At 34.5% G+C, this 25,742-nt stretch overlaps 1 protein-coding gene across 5 annotated transcripts; it reads right to left on the bottom strand.

Annotated features, from left to right (window-relative positions):
* Positions 1 to 866: 866 nt before the first annotated feature.
* LOC107782807 (putative clathrin assembly protein At5g35200) lies at positions 867 to 8,030 on the bottom strand. Of its 5 annotated transcripts, none has more exons than XM_016603746.2 (19): positions 7,776 to 8,030; positions 7,628 to 7,685; positions 7,470 to 7,527; positions 7,327 to 7,383; positions 6,500 to 6,636; positions 6,345 to 6,414; positions 6,142 to 6,239; positions 4,536 to 4,677; positions 4,347 to 4,447; positions 3,949 to 4,032; positions 3,464 to 3,514; positions 3,314 to 3,379; positions 3,160 to 3,225; positions 2,963 to 3,043; positions 2,789 to 2,866; positions 2,371 to 2,529; positions 2,211 to 2,286; positions 2,008 to 2,126; positions 867 to 1,578 (listed from the first exon to the last, which is right to left on the bottom strand). In XM_016603746.2, exons 5-19 carry the CDS (start codon positions 6,596 to 6,598, stop codon positions 1,210 to 1,212), a joined length of 1,659 nt encoding a protein of 552 aa, XP_016459232.1. In that variant the 5' UTR covers positions 6,599 to 6,636; positions 7,327 to 7,383; positions 7,470 to 7,527; positions 7,628 to 7,685; positions 7,776 to 8,030; the 3' UTR covers positions 867 to 1,209. The 5 variants fall into 5 exon arrangements, with proteins under 5 accessions (XP_016459232.1, XP_016459238.1, XP_016459251.1 ...); XM_016603752.2 differs by having other exon boundaries at positions 6,500 to 6,654; positions 7,776 to 8,027; XM_016603765.2 differs by lacking the exon at positions 7,327 to 7,383 and having other exon boundaries at positions 7,776 to 8,020.
* Positions 8,031 to 25,742: the final 17,712 nt, after the last annotated feature.

The raw sequence follows: 25,742 nt of genomic DNA, 5'->3' as shown, positions 1-25,742 counted from the left end.
TTTTTTCCGCTTGTTCTTTTTCTTATTACTATTTTGGTGGGGAGATGTGTAATAAAGTTGCTTATTTGGTTGCTTTATTTATGGTATATTTGTTTATCTTTATCTAATTTTGGGATGTCTCTATCTGTTACCAAAAGTTGTATATTGAGAATGGTGGGTCCCCCAAACTCACTACCTAACTCCAGATCCTACGCCAAGTAATATGACGGCGAATTCTTCAGAAAAATTATAACTTTCATAATGGAATTTGATAAGTGAAATTTCGAATATAAGTATTTAAATAATCTTCTTTTGTACGAAAACATAGAACAACTTATTTGTTCCTTAAAGAACGACTCTTAACGAGGTTAATCCATTAAAAGTTATGAACAATCATGTCTCCCAAGAACATAATATGTTAAGAGTGAGGGTAATGTTTATTATCGCCATTTCTTATTTTACTTTTTTAGCGTTTCATAAGATATATAGAATGAAGATAATATAAAAATCGAGTTAGTTCAACAAAACTTGTGAATAATTGAATATTATAGACAAATTTTATCGACTTGGCAAAACCTGTTAACAACATGTTCAAATTACGTTCATCATAATTGTAAACAAGGCAAGTTTTGTCCCAAAAGAAATTTGTAAACAATTTGTACTAAAGTTATACCTCGTCGCTCTAACTTGTAGACAAGGCAAGTTGTGCCAACCTGGCAAGAAAACTAATGTTCCAATACTATCTTCGCACAAATTCCTTAATCGAGGATAAAAGTTAAACAACGGCACAAAAGAATCATATTTTTAGTCACCTCTTGCCAAATATACCTCAACATAGAAGAGTTCCTTTGAAGAATTCATACAAAGAAGATAGTAAAAATAGAGAGTATACAAAAGGACCACATTTCATATGCAAATCATGTACAATCACTAAGCAAATTTGTTTCACAATACAAATCTTACAAAAATTCAAAACTGATAAAAGAGCCAACAAATGGCATTAAGAAAATCCAACCCGAGAATAAGCAGGTTTAGAAGAAAAAAATTGAGTCAAGAATTATTGAGCGTTCCAGCGATGTTTGCAAATAAAGAATGAACCAAGAAAGTTACCTAAATATTTAACAAATAATTTTACACTACCTCCTGCAGTGATACAAATCTATTCATCAATATCTTCTGAGTATCAAAATCAATAGCTGTATGCAGCAACATGTTCTCTCTGTAAATTGCTCAAATGAGGCCAGTATTATAGGGATTATATGCTTGTACAGGCATACCGGGGCCGTATGGATTGGCATTTGCTCCGTAAGGGTTGGCGAAAGGATTCGCAGTTAGCAGTGGTTGGGGAGTCATCATCATCATCTGTTGTTGTTGTTGCTGTAACATGAAAGCCTGTTGCTGGTTGGCCATGGCTGCCATCTGCACATTAGTTGGGGCAGCCACCATGTTGGAGACGTAGAACGGGTCGTATCCTACGTTCGGCATCATTTGAGAAGCTGCTGGTGCTGGTTCCCACGGATTATAGCTCACATTTTGGTTGGTTTGTCTCATTGCATCATCATACAAACTATCTAGCGTAAGTTTGTCAAGTCCTCCGGCCTAGTTTTTACAAAATTAGGAAGCGTCAGTACAAGTATGGCTCTTTATACATGTGACGAAAATGTCCACCTGTGCATCTAAATCTTCTGCATAATGGGTCGGATCCACGATTTAACTTGATGTGTTCAACCTTTAATATTCTTAGACTAAACTCATTGTACTTTTGAAATTATAGATTCAAAATTCAATGTTTGTTTAAATTTCATAGGTTTTTCACATGAATATCTATGCTCTGTATCGCAAATATTGGGTTCAATTGAACCCATTGTACGAAGATTGCATGCACCTCTACTTGCATCCATTACTTTAGCCCCCCCAAGTTCAAGACGGTGAAACCATAACGTTGTCTCTTACAATACGATTCATTCAATTTTTTAGTCAATGGGCACTGATTAAAAGCAGCGAAATGAGAAAGACGCGTAATTGTACCAGTTTACTAGCTGTAGTGGCACTCTCATTCGAGCTGGGAGCTTCGACAAGAGCCAATTCCCAACCTGTAGCTCCATTAGTAAAATTTGAACCGGTTGAAGCCGGTGGGTTGCTAGAGCCTGTGACAGCACCAAGAGTCAGAATAACAAGGCTCGGACGAGTTTCGAACATGTATATGGTGCAATTGATTTTGAAACACGTACCAACTGGTATGATAGCTAAAGCCAAAGAATTTTTCTCATCTAGTTCTGCAACTGCTGGAGAAGGATCATCCAAAGACTAGGGACAAATGAGGCTTTAAATATCCAATCATAGAGTTAAGTACAATAAGGTTATAGATAAAATATGTCTTGAAACTATTACCAAAAGATCAGCAGGTTCTGCTGGCGGAGCTTCCGTTTTAACCGGCTCTGGCTTTGGTTCAGGTTCCTTTTCAGGTTCAGGTGGAGGGGGAGAATGGGAGCCAGCATCTTTGACCTCTGAGTCCTTTTTGTACTCAATAGCCAAAATAGCTTTGGGTTCCTGGAAGTTGAATATAAATTGCATAGAAATTTAAGATCTCGTTGGAGTAAAACAGACTTGTACATATCATAAGCTCTCAGTTTTTTGAACTGCATTATTTTCAAAAAAGCATTTTCACATGCTCCGCCCAAGAAAAAGAATCACATTCGCACGTGAGGGGGCTTGTCAAACATAAATAAATATAAGTATTTCGTTTATGTATACTAGCTCCGTCCAGAGATAATTGACATTTATCAAGGCGTGAGAGAAGATTGCTTACCGAATCTTTCCGCACGGTAGAAGCTCGTGGTGCTTCTCTCACATACTCCTCCATTGCTTGTAAAAATGATGCAGGGGGCTTGATAATAAATAAATGCAAAAGGATTAGGAAGACATCTACAATCGCAATCAGAAAAAAGAATTGCATATATTTTTTAGAAAAGTCATATCGTACCTGCTCAATTTTAATAAATTTCTCGCCACGTCCCACGTCAATACTTTTACATATTTCGTAAAACTCTGAAAGTGCCTCAGCCTAAAAATGAATGGAGATGTGTCAGCAAAGGTGTCTATATTCCTAAAGGAACACAGTAACTCGAACTGTTTTGATGTATATTAGCTGGTTCTGAAAATAATCTCTCGGGATGGTACCTGCTGACCAGCTCTGCGGTATATATCAAGAGACCTAAGAGCATCATTCCGTTGCATCTCAAAGAACTGTCAAGAAAATAACTCAGTTAACCGTTTTTAGCTATTACAGAGGAGAAATAAGACTATCTATATTATAACCAAAAGAAAAGCCTACCTTGTCAACTAAATTAACTGTACCATCACTGATAGCGTTGTAGATTTTAATGCTCTCTGAAGCAACCTATCAAAATTATAATAAGCAATCAGATAGTGAAAAAACAAATACATCAATCGTTTCTGATAAATCAATGAACAGATCACTTACCATTGAAAGTGCCAACTGAACCACAAAATTGTGAACGGACGCCCCTTGTGGCTGCACGAAAGTTTCATGATCATAAGTTTAAGCACAATGTACGTATATGCTAATCTAAAATTCTAAGTGGGCGTTTGGACATGAGAATCGTAAAATTTCAAGAAAAAGTGAAAAAATATTTCAAGTGAAAATGGTATTTGAAAATTAGAGTTGTGTTTGGACATGAATATAATTTTGGGTTGTTTTTGAAGTTTTGTGAGTGATCTGAGTGAAAATTTTGAAAAACAACTTTTTGTAGTTTTTCAAATTTTCGAAAAATTACAAAATTCATCTTCAAGTGAAAATTGAAAATTTTATGGCCAAACATTGATTTCGAAAAAAAGTGATAACTTTTCGAAAAAAGTGAAAAAATTCTTATGTCCAAACGGGCTCTAAATCAAGGACATTTTGTCAAAGTAACCACCATATCGAACTGATTATGAAGAGTAACATACCTGACAGCCGATAATACGATACAGAAGTTGCTGTAAGGCTGGTAACTGTTCAAGCAACTCCGGTGTGTCCAGATCTTTAGTTCTCTGCATTAAATGCATCAAAAATATAAGGAAATCTCAACACTCGATATTTCACTTCACCTAAAGATAAGATTTGTATAGAAAGCAACTGGATCCTCATAATATAGAAGACCGATAATATCCACAGAGATAGGCCATCTAAATATAAGAAGATTGATACATACATATGTTTTTTGTTTTTTTTTTGAGAAAGATAATATGTAGGTACACACACACACATATATTGTGTGGATACACACACACATATATATCTAATATATATGTATGTATATGCATATGTATATATTGGAAAAGATTAAAAGGGATGGTTCTCTTACCGGACGATCGGTCTCCACATCATATTTCAGCACTCGGAAACATTCCAGCCTCTCCTCTAGGAACAAGGCATACGAACGCACCCAAGCAGAGTAATCCCATGCTGAAGAGTTAATCAGAGCAATTTTCAATTTCAGAGAGCACTACGGCCAACTTTCCATAAGCAAGAAAAAGGTAGATAATATTTATACCATTTGGACTAGAGTCATCTTTGAAATGAGCCATGTTAAGCATGCGATTTCTGCTGCGACCATAGTTAATAAGTTCCTCCTGGAATGTAGGGTCCACCTCTCTTAAAGCGCGGTGAATGACGATCAATGTTTTTAGCGCAACCTGTAAACAATCGACAGTGACAAATGAATCAGTAAAGGTGCTTTATGCATCAACTTTGGAGAGTATTCGAGTTAAGATTATCAATTATCAAGAAAGCAATGTTATTCAAAGCGCGATCAGCTTTTATGCTTGATGAATTGATGTGAAACCAAGCATATTAAAACAAAGCAAAATAATTCCTTAAACATTCAAACAAATACTTGACTATCAACATCATTCCTCAGCTCCAAAAGTTAGACCTTTCAAAAAAGCAAGACGATATTTAGTCCTTTGCGACTGAAGCTAGTTTCAGAAAGGACGGGCTTATAATCTGATCTGTCCTCACCAATGAAATTAAGGTCAGAGGCCATCAGTATCATGTGTCAGTAGACAGAACAACTAAGTACACAGCACGCATACTGTTGCCTTATCTGATATGCTCTACATAAGAGCTCTTAATATATTGGATCTCAACATGAACAAGCGAAAGACGATCCAAATCTTAATGGGTCTTCATAGGAACTTAGTTACGTCAATGTTCTCTTGAATCATGATGCTATGATGTAAAGTTGCCTTATACTTTACAAACTAAACAGTGTAATGTCGTCTTACATTTTAAAAGCTACACAATCCCATGACAACATAACGTTCAAATGTGTATATTTACCCTTAAGAAGTGAGAAGCCGTGGAAACTCACCTCGTGACTCACAAAAGTACAATACCGCTGGCGTTGCTAAGTTTTGACGTAGACACTAGAATGCTGCAACGCGAACATTACCCTATTGAGGATCTTAGAGTGATATACCCCTTAAATGCAGGTCCCTCTTGATCCAAGAAGAGAGATTGTGTGGCATAAGAACAATGGACTGACTGCCCAACCATAGATGAGTTGTTACATTTCGCTTTGTGGCCTAGACCAAGGGGTAGTGTATATGAATCCTAACTCGTCTAACCCTTAAAATAGAAAGCAATTACTCTTGGAGGAAGTTGTTGCTTCAAATGCGGTAATTATGTGGATCGGTTCACTTCAGTCGAATAGTTGGAAACCTGGAAGCTAATGAACAGGGAATTAACACCCTATTTAATGTATAGTACTTTTTCGCTTGGAAATTTCGGCGCAATTAACGGAATAACATGGCATGTATTGGACTGTAACTCAGTTACCCAAATTGCAAGCTTATAGGCTTGGAATACAAAAATTCCCTGTGTGTTCCTGGTCTCTCGTGCAAAAGGAAAGAAAAGAAAAGTAAAACGAATATCTATCTTGAAATGTTTACAAATAAAGCCATATGGAGCAGTTGTATCTCACGTCTACTCTTAGAATCTTTATGGTAATTTGTGAGGCTGTAAATAAGGAACAAAGATTAAACTAAAGGACTTTGTCAAATCAGTATTTTGAAGACTACTTATCTAAAAGGTGTGGGACATGCTTATAATTATCTTTCATGAAAAAGGTGCTACTATATTGAATTAATTATTCATACCGCCCAATTATGCGTCTTCGACAATCTTCTTGCGAGAGCATGAATGCAGTATGCAACATCAGCTCGAGGCCTGGTAGCCGAAATGGCAGAAAAAATGGCTGAAAATGAGAACCGAAAAATTCTATCAAGTCCCATCCTGGATGCATTTATCGCTATAATTCAGTAAGTTACATCTCCATAACATGACGATCTGATGCTTTTACCTCTTATGTACTTCTCTTTTGCTGGCTGTTCAACATGATTCGTTGCCTTAACTATAGCAATATCCAATTCCTAAAGAACATTAAGGAAACAGGTATTAAGAGAGCACCCCAAAATGGAAATAGAACGAGAATAGGCAGCAAAAGAATATCATTACCTTATAGCCGCTATTAATTTTAGCTAAACTGACAGTAGTTGTATCCTTAAGTGCTCCAAGGGTTTTTCTTAAGCTGTTCTGCGTACCTCCTCCCGACATTTTCTCTCTTCGCGGCAAGAACTTCCAGCAGGCAGTGGCTATAATAATAATAAGTCCTACATTAAATGAATTCAAATGTACCATAAAGAAACTAAACGTTTCTCCGATGATCAAGATTGATTCAATAAAATTCAAGAAGAAGTGACATAATGCTATCCTCTAAACTATTAGATAACCGACCACTTAGAATCCTGACAAATTGCATACAAAAGACATAAAACAATGAATTTTGACAAATCTTCTACTCGTATGGTATTCATTTCACCTGAAAATCCAAACACCCTATATCCAAGTGGTGAATCTAAACAAAGAATCAAAGAATTCAAAGAACCCACCAAGAATCAGGCTGCACACATTGACTCAAACACTCAAAATCAAAGATCCAACAAAGTTAAAATTCAATCATTACTCATATCATACATCAAGTTTTCAGCTCAATCAACAATCCCACAACCAAAATGGCCAAAACGGTCTCTTCCTATGCACAAAATAAGAACCAAAAAAGCAGGTTTGAAACTTAACTTCATTATCAAGGACCCAACAAACTCAAAATTCAATCTTTACTCATTTCATACCTCAAATTTTCAGCTCAATTAAAAAAAACCACAACCAAAAAGGACAAAGGGGTATCTCTCTACGAACAAAAAAATTCAAAAAGCAGGTCTGAAATTCAACTTCATAATCAAAGATCCAACAAAACTCAAAATTCAATTTTTACTCATTCATACCTCAAATTTTCAGCTCAACCAATAATCCACAACCAAGAAATCCAAAAGGGTATCTTCCTATGAACAAATAATAACCAAAAAAGCTCAATTTCATAATCAAAGATCCAACAAAACTCAAAGTTTCAATCTTTACTCATTCATACCTCAAATTTTCAACACAACCAAAAATTCCACAACCAAGAAAGCCAAAAGGGTCTCTTCCTATGAACAAATAAGTATCAACAAAGAAGGTTTGAAACTCAACTTCATTATCAAAGATCCAACAAAACTCAAAAAAAATCAATCTTTACTCATTTTATACCTCAATGTTTCAGCTCAACCAATAATTCCAAAACCAAGAAATCCAAAAGGGTATCTTCCTATGAACAAACAAAAAGGCAGGTTAGAAACTCAACTTCATAATCAAAGATCCATTGAAACTCAAAAATTCAGTCTTTACTCATTCATACCTTAAATTTTCAGGCTCAATCAACAATCCCACAACCAAGAAAGCCAAAAGGGTGTCTTCTTATGAACAAATAAAAATCAAAAAGCAAGTCTGAAAACTCAAGTGAAGTTGAAGAATTTCAGAGAGAAATTTGAGGAGAAAGGAAAGAGGGGTGGAAGGGAGGAGGGGGTGTTAGGACAAGGGGGAGTCTTTTTTGGTGGCCTGCAGCATGGAGAAGAAAAGTCTCCAACAATGAATTTTGTTTTGGTTGGCGGTCGGCGTCATTTACCATTTATTTTTTTAATATTAATTGCATTTTTTAAAATTAAAGTTTTGCTTCAGCTTAGCGAAGACATAAATGGAATATTTGGAGGTCGAGAATGAATATAAAAGGTTAATAGGTAGTCGACTAATAGTGTTTGTCTTATACTTTTATTATTATTAAATTTTTATTATTTCTTGTCGTTATTACTTTTTTTTTTCGTGGTCGAGGATGTATCAGAAACAGTCTTTTTACCTTCAAGGCAGATATAAGTTATGCGTACACACTGTTCTCCTCAAAACCAACTTATGAGATTACACTATATTTGTTATTATTATTTTTAAAATTAAGCATATCTATACACTTTCTTTTGTCAATTCATATGTGTATACTGTAGTAACTGTACTCATTATTGTACACGTTACTTGTGTGTGTATATATTCTTTATGTCTACTGTATCACTCCTTTCTTTTGGTTCTTTCTTCCATATATAGAAGCTTCGCTTGACATTTTACTGTTGAATTTAAGTGATGCATTGAGTCTATAAAATTTACACAATAGTTAGTTTTTTGATAATCTATAATCTAGTAAAGATGATAATTAAGTACTTACTTGCTATAAAAAAAATCGAATTTTTTTTTATACGACAATATATATAACTTAAATCATTTGCAGTAAGTTGCTAATGTACGTATACTTGCAACTTTGGAAATTAGGCATTTTTTATTGACTTCCGGTTCTCGCAATTTACTAATCTGATTAATTGAAATTTATGTCCCACAGTTTGATTCACTAAAGGGGACAAAGAGCTAACTATAGTTAGTTATTTTATTTCTATGACTTAACCACAAACCTCTAATTGCGAATCTCAACTTACAATACTTTTAGATTATGAAAATTTGGCTAAGGTAAGTGCAAGATGGGCGGAGGAGTGGAGGAAGTGAAGGCAAAAAATGTATAATAATTATATCAATAAATACAAAATATATATCATTATGTTTACTTAAATTTTACACCATTTGTGAAATTATACAGAATTTATTATTATTATTATCTTTACTTAAATTTAGCACTTAATTATAATTAATTCAAATGTGATTTGTACATCATGTTGAATAAAATGTATAAAAGACAAGCTTTTAATGCTTATTCTCTTGTTCTTGTACTCCATATAGATATAAGAGCATTAGTATTATTTGTGAAAACATAAAAATAACGAAGTTTAATATTAAAGTAAAATACTTATTATTTGCATTCAAGGAAAAGAAAATAAAGAATAAAGCTAATTGACCTTAATTTGTATGCTTAGATGAGATACTTTCCTTTTTAGTTTGTTCCAAAATAAATAACACATTTCTAAATTTGGAAATAATTTAACTATAAACTCTTCATTTTACCTATTTTATCTTTAATGAGAAGTTTTTATAACCACACAAATGTCATGATCTCACTAAGCTTTTAAGACCACAAGTTTCAAAAGTTTTTTTTTACTTAAACTATGTGCCGAGAAAAACTACCCCATTTAAATTGATACGGATGGAGCATAAACTAAATTCATGTGGAGATTGGATAAATCTAGATTGTTAAATGTGGTGCGTGAAGATTTAATAACTAAATTCAATGTGAGGATTTCTTTTTGCCTTCTTTTCAAATATATCACATTTCTGTTACAATTTTCTCGACTTTTTATTTCCCATTCAGTGTATTTGAAGTCCTACCGCATAAGATCTCTTAAATGGGAGCATTTCCTATCGAAATTTTTTTAGCAGGCGTTTGGACATAAGAATTGTAAAATTTGAAAAAATGGTGAAAAAAAATTTCAAATAAAAATGGTATTTAAAATTTAGAGTTGTGTTTAAATATAAATTTCAGTTTGGGTTGTTTTTGAAGTTTTGTGAGTGAAAATTTTGAAAAATAATTCGAAAATTTCCAAAATGTATATACAGATTTCGGAAAAAAGTAAAAAAAATTTGGAAAAAACTTCCATCAAATTTTATGTCCAAACGGGCTCTTAGTCCCGGAGCTCGAACTCGAAGCTTCTGATTAAGTATGTGATCTTATCTATCTTGAGATAATAATTCTTAATTTTCCTAGATAATAATTCTTAATTTTCTTATTATAATTTCTATTAGTGGCAAGCTTTAAAAAAAAAGAATAATTGCTAAGCCCAATAAAATTTTGAAATAATAATACTGGCAGTAAAATTCTTCCATTTAGCTACTCCGTTTCAGAAGAAAAAGTTGTCAGAATACGGAAGTGTACGATGAATCTACCCAACAATAAATAAATTTCTTATACTATTGTTATGATCAAATGTAGACCGTTCGATTAGTGGTGATAAGATGGATCATCAGTAAAGTGGGACCCAAAGTTTGAGATGTGTAGTAGCTGTCCACAGCTGAGCTTAGCTCAAAAGACAAATCCACAACTACATGTGCAATTTAGTGAAACTGACCACATTGTACTAACCTGTACCTGCTAATGATCAATCTTGTTTTTTAAACAAAAAGAGAAGTGAGAAAGAGAAAATGGTGGAAAAAAGGACAACCTTTTCTTGATTTGGTATTTAACATTTGAGTTATCAATGGGGCCTTGCTAATTTAAAGATACCTAAATTTTCATTTTTTTTTCCTTTAGGTCTCTGATATCTGTCTTAGAACTCGACTAATTTGGATACGTATAAGACCCAGTAAAAAAAAAATACACTTTATCAGGATTATTTATATTTCATGATTAATTTTATTGTTAATTAATATTAAAAAGTGAATTCGTTAATATATGTTAAAACATCTAAAAACTCAATTAAAGTGGACAGGAGGAGTAATAAAATAATTAATCGCATCTTGCTAATTACTATATTTGTTTGAAAATATTACAATAACGGGCTTTGTATTTTAAGGATTATATCTTTTCAGAAACTTAAATATTACACACATATAGAGGGGGGGGGGGACCAAATTTAGGGATTTTGTTTCTTGAAAAGGTATTTAGGAAATTTTTAAAGAAATGTTAGAAACTTGATTATCGGTTAATTAATTGTGTAAAAAACATTCTTAGTGGGACATAAAGAACAAAACCAGCATCTTTAATAAAGGAATAAAAGAAAATTTAAAACACAGCATGACAAAAGAGTATTCTTTGTGCTTGGTGGGCAATTACTGTATTATTCCTTTTTAGACTGGCACAAACACAAGGAAAGATCTAAAACCAATAATTGAACATTAAACAAATAAAAAGTAATTCTAGTTTTTTTTTTTTTTATCTGGTATCCGGTATCCATATTTAAACCCGACTATATCGAATTCGCACCGTATATGGCCCCATTCGGGGGTAGCGCTCCCTACCAAAAATTTTTTCATACCCAGAGCTTGAACCTGAGACCTCTAGTTAAGGGAGGAACAACTCCATCCACTGCACCACATCCTTTGGTAATAGTAATTCTAGTTCATGAACCCTCGAGTTATTTATTTATTTAGTTCCGTATGAAAGCATTTGATAATTAAGATTTTTGGGTGGTTTACCTCTTTCTTAATCAAACGAGAGGTTAAGATTTTCATTGTCAAAAAGTTGTTAACATAAATTAACGTAAATTAAAAGGCACACTGAGAATCTTTCATGACTCCAAATTATTAAATTCCTTTCGGAGTTAAGTCAATTCGCTTAACTACCATGAAGGGAGCGCATACGCATAGGTTTTGAGTTCGACTTTTTGAATATAGAGAAAACAAAATTCAGTAGGGAGCACTTTCTCTTTAATGGATCTTATACAGGGATAATCCGGAGAAGTGCACAAATATTCAATTTTGGGACTGCTATTTAAATTTTAGCTGAAGTTGATTTTTTCTTTTTACAGATTTACTCACTTTGAAATACACTTAAGACACACGGGACTGAAGTGGCAAATATTTGTGTCTAAAGTGTAGCCTACTTTGCTAATCCAACTGCGGACACTTCAAACATTTTTGCATGAAGTTCAAGCATATATATGGCCGCACTTAGTGTTTTCGCATGAAGTGGAGGTAGCAATTTGTTCTTCAAATTTCAGCAATTCAACACGTGATTCAACATCCAAACGAGCACAAAGTTGAACACATAAGTTCTGAATATGATATAGAACAAACTCCAATTATCAATTTGTCAAAACAACAATAATCTAACAAATTTATTATGCAACAATAGTGATGTGCCAATATTTTCAAGTTTTTCCAACAATATCCACTTGATAAACTTACTATTCGTATTGGAAATTCAAGACTCATTTCTTCGAAACATTATACTTCCATTGCTATAAAATCGAAAAATATTTTATACAACAACTAAGAAGAAGGAGAAATAAGGAGGTGGAGGTGGTGGTTTGTCCGAAGTTACCTATAATATGGGTACCTAAAAAAAATATTGGGAGATCAAATAAGGTATTCCATGTAATTTTTACCACAAATCCTAATTACTCCGAATTTCAATATAAGTATTAAACAAAGGGGCGTAGGCACCTAGTACCAACGATGTCACGTGATACTACTTCGTCAAATATTCTTGTAAATATATATGTATGGATTATAAGCAACATGAAAATAGCGAGTATAAATATAAGAAATGATACCACTTGTTGTTATAGTAATTTGTTTATTTGTTGACACTGCTTACTAAAATTTTTGTGTACGCTGCTGCTAAATACCCTATAGGAAACCAAAAAATATCGCATATTAACTAATTCTGACTTATGAATTTAAAATTTCTTAATTCATTTTTGAATAGTTTCTTAATGGACAACTTATAGCTTCTGTCTTTTGTTTCAACTTTATTAGTAATTTGTTTATTTGTTGACACTGCTTACTAAAATTTTTGTGTACGCTGCTGCTAAATACCCTATAGGAAACCAAAAAATATCGCATATTAACTAATTCTGACTTATGAATTTAAAATTTCTTAATTCATTTTTGAATAGTTTCTTAATGGACAACTTATAGCTTCTGTCTTTTGTTTCAACTTTATTACTTTTACTCCAACATCTTCTTTTCAAATCAATAAAAGAAAGTTTATCTCTCTCTCCCCCCCCCCCCCCCCTCTTTTAGTTTTCAACTTTGAATGTGACTCTATCCAGAAGTTAATAACGTTTCCTCAAGTTTGACTAACTATGCATTCAAATTTTATCTTGAAGTCAACCACAATTACCCAATAGTCCAATACTGCTCAAATGTATAGCTCACTATAATCCTAAATGAAATATAGACCATATGAAACAACTAATAAGATACTATTAGTTAGATATATATTTATTTATTTACACTATCAGCTCTGGTTACTTTTATTACTTTTATTTGTTGTAGCATGTAATAATCTGCTTTATTTTAAGATTATAGATCTCGTTTATAAAAAATTATTTGTAGATCAGACAGTGAAAATTTCTATACACTATAGTGAATGGAGTATTAGTTAAACAATATATATATATATATATACATTGGCTTTCTTTTGTTTTATTTTGGTCCTTGGGGGTGGGAGTGTTGTTGGTTGGTTGGAAAGAGGAGATGGCAAGTGGCAACTCATTGTGAATGTGATAGAAAATTATTTGCACCCGATTTTATACAAAATTAATGAATGCAAGACATGTATTTTTTTTATATATACTTATCAATTATTCATAATTAAATAATATGTATTTTGACTTTAGTTTTTAACTATTAAGATTAAATTACGGTCCAAAAGAATACTTATCTTGTAAATACTTGGTTATAATCGCTACATATGGAACTCTAACTTTGACATCCTCAGCCAAATGCTGATATGGAATTACAAAAACTAGGTATCTAAAAGTAGTAATTAAAATAGTTTCTAAGCTAATCGTTTTAAGTTTTAGAAGAGAAAATACGCATAATTTAACATAGTATTGTAATAGATAAAAGTTCTTAAATCTCATTAGTTCACATCAATCAACCTAAAATATTTTCCTTAAGAAGATAAGCATTTATATACAGACAATTCATTACTCTAACAATATTTAATTATGACATAGTCGATTCCACAGCTTCCAAATATATGCTTCTGTATCCAGCAATTATACTCGTGGTTTTGCCAGTTAAGAAGATTAACTAATACAGTTTCATGTGCACCAGTTAAGGCTGGTAAGTGGACCGGTCCCAAAATAAACGGATCAAACGGTCCCGGACCAAACAGTTTTTTGTAAGGACCAGTTCGGGACCGGGACCGTTTGGTCCCGGGCTAAACGGTCCTGGCCCGCGAGTTAAATGGGCCCAATGGATTTAAAAAAAATTAAATAGATATTAGAGATAAAAGGATGTTAAAAATAAAATCTAAGGCGATGCTTTGTAAATTTTATTATAGAGTTGTGACCTAAATTTTATTTAACATCCTAAATTTTAATATTCAATATTTAATATCGAATATAGCTTATATATATATATATATACACTATACTGTATATACATATTATATCGAATGTAGTATATATACTATACTATACTATATATACATTTATATCGATATACTATATATACATCTTATATATAGTATATAAGATGTATATATAGCTTATCGAATATAGCTTTTATATATATATATATATATATATATATAGCTTATATATTATACATTTAGTATATATACTATACTATACTATATATACATCTTATATAAGCTATATAAGATGTATATATAGTACTTTTTAGCTAGTATAAATATGGGATGATGGAAGATCAAGTTTTAGCTCAACTCAGATTACAATTTTAACTAATTTCCCACTCTTAGATATATTATCCTCTCTATCGGCTAGCTACACCAGTAGCATAGCTAAATATAATGTCGCTTAAAATCACAACAGAGAATTTGGCAGTTTGTGACCCCATTAGCCGTATTATATATAGTATAATACGATATAAGATTGTACATATTTTATTCGGCTAATGGGGTCACCAGCTGCCAAATTCTCTGCTGTGATTTTAAGCGACATTATATTTAACTATGCTACTGGTGTAGCTAGCCGATAAAGAGGATAATAAATATCTAAGAGTGAGAAATTAGTTGAAACTGTAATCTGAGTTGAGCTAAAACTTGATCTTCCATCATCCCATATTTACACTTAGTATATATATATACATACTATACTATACTATATATACATCCTTATATATATATATATATATATATATATATATATATATATATATATCGAATATAACTTATATATTATACACTTAGTAACAATAAAGTAAGCAATAGTAGTAATTATAGAAGAAATTAGAGAGAGATTGTGATAGATTGATGATTTTGTAAGAAAAATAAAACCCACCGACAGCCTGTGAATTGACGAACAACTTGTTGAAAATTGATTATCGTTGAAGACTTCAATTCACCAACTTCACATTTGTTTCACAAATTATAACAATAAAGTAAGTAATAGTAGAAATTATATAAGAAAATTAGAGAGAGATTGTGATAGATTGATGATTTTGTAAGAAAAATGAAAGAATGAGAGAGTATTTATAATTGAAAATAGGGAAGAAGTGTAATTATAAAAAGTTTGGGATTAAAACAAAGTTGGGGGGAGGGGGGGGGGAGGGTTAAATGGCTATTTTTGACAGTCCAACGACTATTTTTGACAGCCCAACGACTATATTTTAAATTAATTTTTTTTATTAAAAAAGTTGACCGTTGGGACCGTTTGGCCCGCTAAGGGACCGGTCCGGTCCCGGTCCCTGGGGGGCCAAATGATCCCGGGCCTGGCAGGCCCAAAGCATAGGACCGGCGCAGGCCCACTAAAATCGGTCATAACGATCCTGGCCCGTTTAGCCCGTTTGGCCCGCGGTCCCGGGCCTGGACCGGCCCACTTGCCAGCCTTAGCACCAGTTTGTTCTTTGTTTTCCACATAATTGTTTTTTAAGTCATTGGTTCCATCATTATCAAGCATTAAATTGCATAGTTCTTGGAGCGAGAAGCGAAGTTAGGATTTGAAATTTATGAGTTCGGGATTTTAATTTTAGTTCAAATACAGAATTTGAACTAAGAGTTAATAGATTCGGCCCACCCGTACCTTAAAATCTAGCTCCATCCATGCTTGGAGCCTTCTCTAACTATCTCTCTAGCTCACACACACATAATTAATTAATTGCTCATCCAAAGAAGAGCTAATGATAATTTAGTCAAATATCCTTTACAATTTAATGTAATTAAGCTATGGATAAGTTAGTCAAATAGCCTTTACAATTAATCTAATTAAATGGTCTTCATGGATATTCCCAAACTTTAAGCGGATAAAAAATATCAAAGCTAGTAAAATATAGAGGATCAAATTAAATACAGATGTTAACTTCTTTATAGTACTACTGGGATTTAATTGATAAACCATAAAAATCTTTTAGAAGCTCAATCTTAATACTTTTGTTAGAAAAAATATAAATTGGAATTTAGTGAAACCGTATAATTCGTCGAAGTTGTTGATATTTTTTTTAAAAAAAAACAATAAAAAAAAACTTATACCGTGAACTTGTTAAGTTTGATGCAAGTGTACTCAACTTGTGCAACATGAAATACCACTGCTGTATAATGCTTACTTCAGAATCTTAATTTTTGTGACACTATTATTGATTGAGGAATTAAATAATTTCTTTCCAAATATTTTCTCCATATTTTTAATTATAAAAGCTACGATTCATGGTATATCTATATAACTTATTATTGAGATAAGCAGGGTAGTTTTGTAATTTCTCATGTACTTAGATAATAAATCTATATAGCTGGTAACAAACAAGACTTGTACCCAATTCTCATTTTCAGTTAATAACATCTCTCCTCCTTCTCTCTCTTTCCTCTCTCTAGAACCTTCTCTACAATTCATTTTAGGTCACGAATTGATGCACAATATGCTCAATTCTTTATGGTATCAGAGCAACGAGCAAGGGACTAGGTAAGATTCCTTAAGTTTCGAGTGCAAATCATCGTCGAAGAAGATCGATTAGGGTTCATCGACATGGGAGACGAAGAACTCAAAATCGACCACCACCATCTGCTTTATCTGCAACCTTCCGACACTCCTGGTGTGGCTTTAATAGATTTCAAGCTCATAGAACCTGAGAACTACGAATTGTGGAGCAGACCGATATGCATGGCACTGTTGGCATTAGATTTTCTTTCCCTAATCAATTATTATGCATTCTATCTTAATTTCTTCATGTATTTCTTCATTTTTTATGAGTAGCTAAATTTCTAGCTAGGGTTGTGGCCCAACCCTAGTGTGGGTACTTAATGGATGTTTTATTTAGGACTTGTTTGTGATTGAGTTAGTGATATTTAGCTTAGTTCTTGCTTGAATTCAAGAATTAATGGTTACAAACATTGATTCATGCCTAATTGACTTAGTCTCTACTTGAGAAAGAGAGACTAAGTCTAGGAAAACTTGGCTAACAAGAAATTGGGGTGAACTCAAGAAATTGATAGCCCCAATTTAAAGGATTGAATCTATAGATAGTAGGACCCGACTTGAGCATTTATCACTTGTTTTATGCAATACTCATTTGGACTTGAGAAAGTCAAATTGGAAAAAATCACTTAAACTACCGAGAAGTATAGAGTATGTAATTGCGTGTGATTGCTATATTACAACCCCGACCAATCAAAATTTCCCAAGAGTTTACAACCAATTAGGTAACTACCTAAGTGGAAGTCACGACCCTAGATCTTTTATCATTTGGAAAACAACCAAAACTAAAAATATTGTCTTCTAGTTTTATAATTGCAATCAATAGTTTAAAGTAGAAGTAGAAACAACAAACAAGAATGTGGAAGTGTAATCTAAGGCATATCGTACAATTACACTAAATCCTAATCCCAATTCTAACTCCCTGAGGATTCGACCCCGACTTGTGTTGGGTTTTATTATTGCTTCGACCGCCTCACTACCTATATTTGTGGTGTGAGTTTGGGCGACATCAACAATACTGAGTGATTGAGTATTCTGAGAATGTGAGTACATGAGTTCATTATTGAGATGCATTGCAATTGACATGCGTACTTGAGATATAGGCATAGAGATGCATTTCCTCTTGCTACCCGGTTTCGGTGACATTCATGATTTCATCTGTATATTGACATGTAGGCATAAAGATGAATTTCCCTTATGCTATCTGAAAAAAATGAAATATCTTATTTATTTTTGAAAGGTTTTTGAAAATAAAATCACGGTTTTATAAACTTACTCATATTTCGAGATTTTCGGTGAAAGATCTGGGATTTACTGTTATACTTGAAAAGCATGCCTATATTCCGTAAATGTGAACCATCTGGGTTATTTCTTGTACTATCATTATTATACTGTTATGAACTGTTGCTAGTTATTGGAGTGGACTCTGACCCTTGTTCCAGCGCGTCACTACTTTCAACCTAAGGTTAGGTTTGTTACTTCTTGAGTACATGGGATCGGTTGTACTCATACTACACTTCTGCATCTTGCATGCAGATTTTGAATGTTGATACTGCTGTACATGGCGAGAGCTAGTATTGAAGATGTACCTGCGCTCCAGTCACACTTGCCTCTTGTTCTAGGTAGCTTTAGAATTTTTTTTTTAAATTTATTCATGTATATTTCAAACAAATGACATATTTTTATTTCACACCAGCTTTTTAAATTCTAAATCTTAGAAGCTCATGATTTGTACTACCAGTCCTTGGGTGTGTATTAGATTTAGTTAAATATTAATTGAATTGGATTGTTGTTATTTTGCTTACCTAGCGGGTGAGGTTAGCTGCCATCACGGCTAGTTGGATTTTGGGTCGTGACAAGTTGGTATCAGAGTACTAGATTCATAGCTTCTACAAGTCATGAGCAAGTGTCTAGTAGAGTCTTGCGGATTAGTATGATGACACGCATTGCTATTTCCGAGAGGCTACAGGGCATTTAGGATAAATTTCTCATATTTCCTTCCTTATCGTGATTCAGCTTGAAGCGTAACTCTTTGAATTCCTTCCACACATTCGTATGCGCATATGAGCGCTCGGTATCAACCGTGCATCGCCGGCTTGTGAATTCTATGGATGAGGTGCGAGATGTGATTTCTGTGTCTGATGATGGGCCAGTCTGGAGGACTTGAGGCCAGGTTAGGACCGCAGCTTAGGCTCGGTAGCTTTAGTTGTGTGAACTTGTACATTTGGACTCATATATCCGTTAGTGTCCCTATAAGTGGAATTTATGGATCGATGAACGGTTGAATGGCTATATGATAAGTATGATGTGACTGCGGGATGTGTTCATATGGGTTGAATGTGACGAATAAAGTTTACTTGTGACTCAAGAGTTTGCTATTGGGTACTTGATTTCTATCTTGATTTGACGTATAGTCTCGAGTTGTGAGTGTATTGAAGGATCTTTCATGTTGTTAAATTGTGGGACAAATTAAATTCTCATGTCTTGTGGATGAGTTTAGACTTTAGACTCAGGAAGGTTAAGTGATTACGTAGTAATTATGGCTGTAAAAGGGTATAGAAAGATGCCAGTTTGAGGTCAAGCAGGCGGGTTATCACCTGCGGGGTAATTTACGGATGTGTGATGCTTATAATATTGAGTTGAGAGTTTCTTTTCTACCAGCGGAGTATATGTGTTGAGATTTGAATTTGAATCTGGGTGAGAAAGTTGACTTGACTGTCAAGAGAATAAATACGAGCTTAGCGGATGATTGAGGTATTTTATGGTTGGTGTTGCATGAGTTTGAGAAGAATTTTTATTGAACTGACTGTGGTATCATGGCAGTAATACGGTATGGGTATTGTGAGTTATCAGATGTTTTATTCTACGGCTTTGAGCTAAGTGGGGGAACCTGCTATTGACGATTTGATTTCATGGTGATGTGTTAAATACTAGTGTTGGGTTTGAGGCATAATTGTGGACCCGTTATGACTTGCGGAGGATGAGATCGAGGATGACTCGAGTAAGAAAATTCTTTTATACAGGTTATATTGCACTTTATGAGTATATAAAAATCATGGGATGATCGAGTTGTTATTGTGAAGGATGTAGTATGCACAGAGTATAAATTTGATTGGTGGTGTTAAGGTAGGGTTACCTCTTTGAGTGTTGTTAAGCTAAGGAGCACGTGTCTTTCGGCCCATTTGGGCGGTGCAATTTAGATTTGAGCAGAGTGGATGACTCTCTAGAAGGTTCTAATGGGTTCTAGATTTATAAATAACAATCGAGAATTTTTATGGATTTGTGTATGGATAGAATCTAAGATTTACATTTGATGGTACCGAGACTTGCGGTAATTCTATATGACTATGGATTCTACATTCTAGTATAAGAAAGGTAAAATAATAATTTTAAATTCACATAAGGTATTTTCAGAGTGGGTGTTTCAGTTGTGATACTTATGGGGGTGCTTAAGAAGAATACAATGGCTTATGGGCCTTAGGGCGGTGTGGTTTTATGTTAGGATATCTTGTAGTGAGATATGGGTAAGGATCGTAGTGTTCTGACAAGGAGAAGTGTCAACTTGAGGGTAATTCAGAAGAAACTCGGAGAAAATAGGACAACTGGGTAGTAAACTAGACCAATATGGTAATGATATACTCGATTCTTTTGGGTACTTATGATGTGGTGAGGCTTTATGGGTGTTTTGTGGCAATACTCTCGGATTTGGCAACCTGTGTGGCTTGGTCGAGTTAGAAGAATTCAGTTCTGATAGCTTGGTTATGTACAAATGGGTTTCGAAGAGTTCTCGATGGTTTCTATCACGGTTTGATATGGATATGTCCTACCGGCGCGAGGAACATGTTGTGTATTGTAATTTTCTCCTAGAAGGAAGCAAGAGGAAGGTTTCTAACTAACTGGGTATGTATTTTGCTTGTGACTCAGAGTGTTAATGAGGTTCTCATGTTTTCATTGGATGACCTAATAGAGGCTGTGCGTAGAGTGAGATTGGGATTTGCATGTGCAAGTATACGATTCAGTTTCAAAAAGAAGGTCATGAGTTTATGGAGCACAACCGATTTCAGATATTGGCACTAGTGGTATTACCTGAGAAGAGTGTACATTCAAAAGGGCACATTGTGTTTTGACTTACGGATGTTTCATTGGTATTGTGGTATTCTCTTGGTTGATTGACTGCTGATATTCAGATTTTTGCTATGTGGCATGGGAGAATTATAAAAATATTCCTCGTGGGATAATCGTGCATGAAAGAAGTGTTAGTCATTCGAGTGCTGGAGTTGGGATCAGTTACAATGATTCATGTGTTCTATGAATTTGGAGACTGGGAGTTCTCAAAAGCATATTGTTTCAGGGTTGCGGCCTGTTTGAGGTGAGTATTTTATTTAGGCCTCGTTTGGCCATAGATTTTGTCAAAATAAATTTGGGTTTTATTTGGCAAACACATATTTGGCCATAGATTTTGCCTACATTTTGGCAAAATCCCAAATCCCAACATATCACTATTATATTTTTTAAAAATTGTCCCAAACTTTTATATTTTATAAAAGAGCCCACAATTTATTATTTTGTAACAATGTTGCTTTATATTCTCGATCACCTAATAGTGTATCATGTAGTTCATTATAAAAATGATAATTTTGTATCAAATTTATTTATGTTCAAGACTATGGTTTGCGATAATATAATGAATGTTATTGATAATGGTACTGTTGGGTATTTATGATAGTTTTTAGAACTTGTAGGTATAAGTCATGTTTTATGTTTTTCCAAAATAAATTTGGGAAATATATTTTGAAAACTGATGTCCAAACACATTTTCATCTTCAAACCAAACTTCACCCAAATCAGATTTTTCAGAACAAATTTGGGAATCTATGGCCAAACGCTATCTTAAACTCAGTGGAGACACTAGTTGCGCTAATTATTTGCGATAGCTACGCGCTATGAGTGCGCATATGTATGGGGTTTGAACCCATGTGCGAGCGTCGGGGCAAATGTTCATACTCAGAAGAATGCTTAGGCTATGATATGTCTAGAGTTAACTGTTAAGCATAAAATTATAACCTTTCTCGTATTCGTACCCTTGTGGAGAACTATCTGGGCTATACTTGAGGTTACAAAGATGCTAATTCCCTAATTAAACTTGGTAATTACTATTTCTGTGTTAGCTTATCGATTTGAGTTGTGATAGCACACTTTGCACATGCCTACTCTATGGGGTTCTATTTATATCAGTCCAGGAGCATAAAAGTTTTATTTCAATTATCATATACATGTGTACTTATTTGATTGCTCATGTATGATATGCTTAGACTGGAGGCATGTGACCATGTCGTGCGGTTGATGTTAATGTGAGCTCTAGGAGAGCTGGTTACCGTTATTTGATTTGTGTGTCTTGGTTCTACTATGTAGGATGAGCTCATAGCATTGCGGTTGTGGTGGTGCTTGTTGAACTTGTGAAACGGTTCTCTTCTTTGAGACATTTTCCAATTTTTGGGAACACAGATTACGCAGTTTGTGGATTGAGTTATATTGGTGTGGCATGTATGTGGAATAGTTGTGTTGATAAAAAAATAAGGTCATTGGACCTACAATGGGTACTATCAGATTTGATTACGGTATATTTGGAAGGACAATATCGAAAGTCGACTTAAAAAGTGATTTTGGTTCTGGTTGGGGCGAGAGAGCTCCATGACTAGTTGATCTGATGAGTCGTTATGAGTTTCTGCGTGTTTCTTTCATTATCGGCAATGTACGAAGGTTTTGGAACGAGGTTGTGTTTTATATGGGGTTTAATACTAGTACCAGGTCAGATATAAGTGGTTACTGTGATCGGAAATGGTGCTGCGAGTATGTGAGTTGTGTAGTATGTTATGTGATTATATCTAGGGTTATGGTTATGGTTTGATACAGCTTGTTCGGACTTATACCGTGTGTATAGGTGAAATTCGGGTCTTGTAAGAAATTCTGGATGTTGGAAATTTGGTTCTAAGTTTTACGGACTAAGGTTAAAGTAATGATCTTTAATTATGTTATGTTGTCATGCCTATATGGAATAGGGTGGCGTGGGATCACCTCGGGGTATGTGCGTGGTAAGATGGCATAATAATTTGAAGGCTTATGAATAACTCCTGGCACATTCGAGGACGAACGTATGTTTAAGTGGGGGAGAATGTAACGACACGACTGGTCGTTTGGAGAATTTACGCCCCTTTCAACTATTTGAAGTCTTGAATAGCTTCATATGATGTATTATGATGTGTATGAATCGTCGGTTTTGTTTTCAGGTGTTTCGGAACATGTTCGGAAGAATGAATTACATGTTGGAAGCCTTAAGTTGAAAGAGTTAATCAAATTTGACTTTTTAGTATTCGACCTCGGATCGGAGTTTTGATGATTCCGTTAGGTCCAGATGGTGATTTTGGACTTGGGCGTATGCCCAAAATTTAATTTGGATATTTCTAGAATGTTTCGACGTTATTTTTTCAAGCATAAATGGTACCACATTAAGAAAATGAGCTCCAAATTCAGTTTTGATTGAAGCATTAGATCCGTATTGAAATTACGGATCCATATAAAAAAGAACCGTTGAATTCAGATATCGTATGAGAGAGTTATGCCCATTTTTGTGTCGGGAAAGATTGCTGTTTTTCTGGGGCACATGCAAGTCGCAGGTGTCAACTGCGACTTGACTGGACAGATTCTAAAAATGGAGGTTTCGGTCATTTTAACACATTTGGAGCTATGGAGCTCGAATTTAAGCGATTTTAAGGCGATTTTCACCATATGGATTGGGATAAGTGATTCTAACTCGGTTTTGGTTATATTACATGAATCTATTGTTGTTTTTATCAACAAATTATTGTTTTGGGTTGAAAATAATAGAAAATTTCATAGACTTTAATTGAGGATTTGAAGGCAGAGTTTTGATCGAATTTGAGTAATTTTGGTATGGTTGGACTCGTTATTGAATGTGGGTTCGTATTTTGTAACTTTTGTCGGGTTCCGAGATGTGGGCCCCACTGTGATTTTTGGAGTTGAATTTCGGATTTTTATTAGAAAATTTAGCATTTTCATATGGAATTGATTCCTATATTTAGTGTTGACTATATCGAATTAATTGTGACTAGATTCGAGGCGTTCAGAGGACAATTCGTGAGGCAAAGGCTTATTGGAATAAAGAATTGCACAGTTTGAGGTAAGTAACATTTCTAAACTTGGAGATGAGGGTATAAACCCCCAAAATATGTGTTATATGATTTGTTTGGCGGTGACGCACATGCTAGGTAACGGACGTGTGGGCGTGCACCGTAGAAACTGTGACGTAATTAATTCTGTGGAATTGTATAGTCATCATGTTTAGCCTAATGTCGCACGTCTACATGTTTTAACTCTTACTTGCAATTTGTGTAACATGCTTAGTTGAATTACCTGTTTCCTTTATTTTGTATTCAGTCTTTAACTGTAGGATTCCTTGCTGTAAATTTGTAGTTCCATAGTTTATGAGTGGTGTATTTACTTTTGGAATTACGAAGCGGTACCTCGGGAGCTCCCCTGTTGCATATTTACTTTTGAGACTGCGAGGCGGTACCTCGGGAGTTCCCCTGTTACATATTTATTTTTGGGACTACGAGACGGTACCTCGGGAGCTCCCATATTGCATATTTACTTTTGGGACTACGAGGCAGTACCTCGGGAGCTCTCCTGCTGAGTATTTACTTTATGGGACTACGAGGCGCTACCTCGGGAGCGCCCCTGTAGTTTATTATCCAGATATTGATATTATAGCACGTGAGTTGTCCGTACGGATCTAGATATTGGTACTATGGCACGTGAGTTGTCCGTGCAGCACGCAAGTTGTCCATGCGGATTATAGCGCTTGGGCTGAAGGAGCCCCTCCGGAGTCTGTACCCCACACAATGAGCGCAGTTGATTTTATATTTTTGGGATGAATTTTCCCTTGCATGGACCTTACCTAATTATCTATATTGAGGGATGGATCTTCCCTGGGCTGGATTGGCCTTATACAGTACTGAGTGACTGACTATCAGTGATATATATTTGGGGATGGATCTTCCCTGGACTAGATTGGCCATATACAATACTGAGTGATTGAGTATTTTGAGAATGTGAGTACATGAGTTCATCATTGAGATGCATTGAAATTGACATGCGTACTTGAGATATATGCATAGAGATGCATTTTCTCTTGCTGCCCTGTTTCGGTGACATTCATGATTTCATCTGTAAATTGACATGTAGGCATAGAGATGAATTTCCCTCATGTTATCTGACAAAAAATGAAATGTCTTATTTATTTTTGAAAGGTTTTTGGAAAGAAAATTACGGTTTTACAAACTTACTCATATTTTGATATTTTCGGTGAAAGATCTGGGATTTACTGTTATACTTGAAAAGCATGCCTATTTTCCGTAACTGTGAACCATCTGGGTTATTTCTTGTACTATCTTTATTATACTGTTATGAACTGTTGTTGGTTATTGGAGTGGACTCTGACCGTTGTTCCAGCTCGTCACTACTTTCAACCTAAGGTTAGGTTTGTTACTTATTGAGTACATGGGGTCGGTTGTACTCATACTATACTTCTGCACCTTGCGTGCAGATTTTGGATGTTGATGCTGCTGTATATGGCGGGAGCTAGCATCGAAGATATACCTGCAATCCAGTCACAATTGTCTCTTGTTCTATATAACTTTAGAATTTTTTTAAATCTGTTCATGTATATTTCAAACAGATGACATATTTTTATTTCACACCAGCTTTGTAAATTCTGA

This window comes from Nicotiana tabacum, chromosome 9, assembly GCF_000715075.1.
Source record: "Nicotiana tabacum cultivar K326 chromosome 9, ASM71507v2, whole genome shotgun sequence".
NCBI lineage: Eukaryota > Viridiplantae > Streptophyta > Magnoliopsida > Solanales > Solanaceae > Nicotiana > Nicotiana tabacum.
The sequence above is the reverse complement of the archived record's forward strand: the minus strand, read 5'-3'. Positions and strand labels throughout refer to the sequence as shown.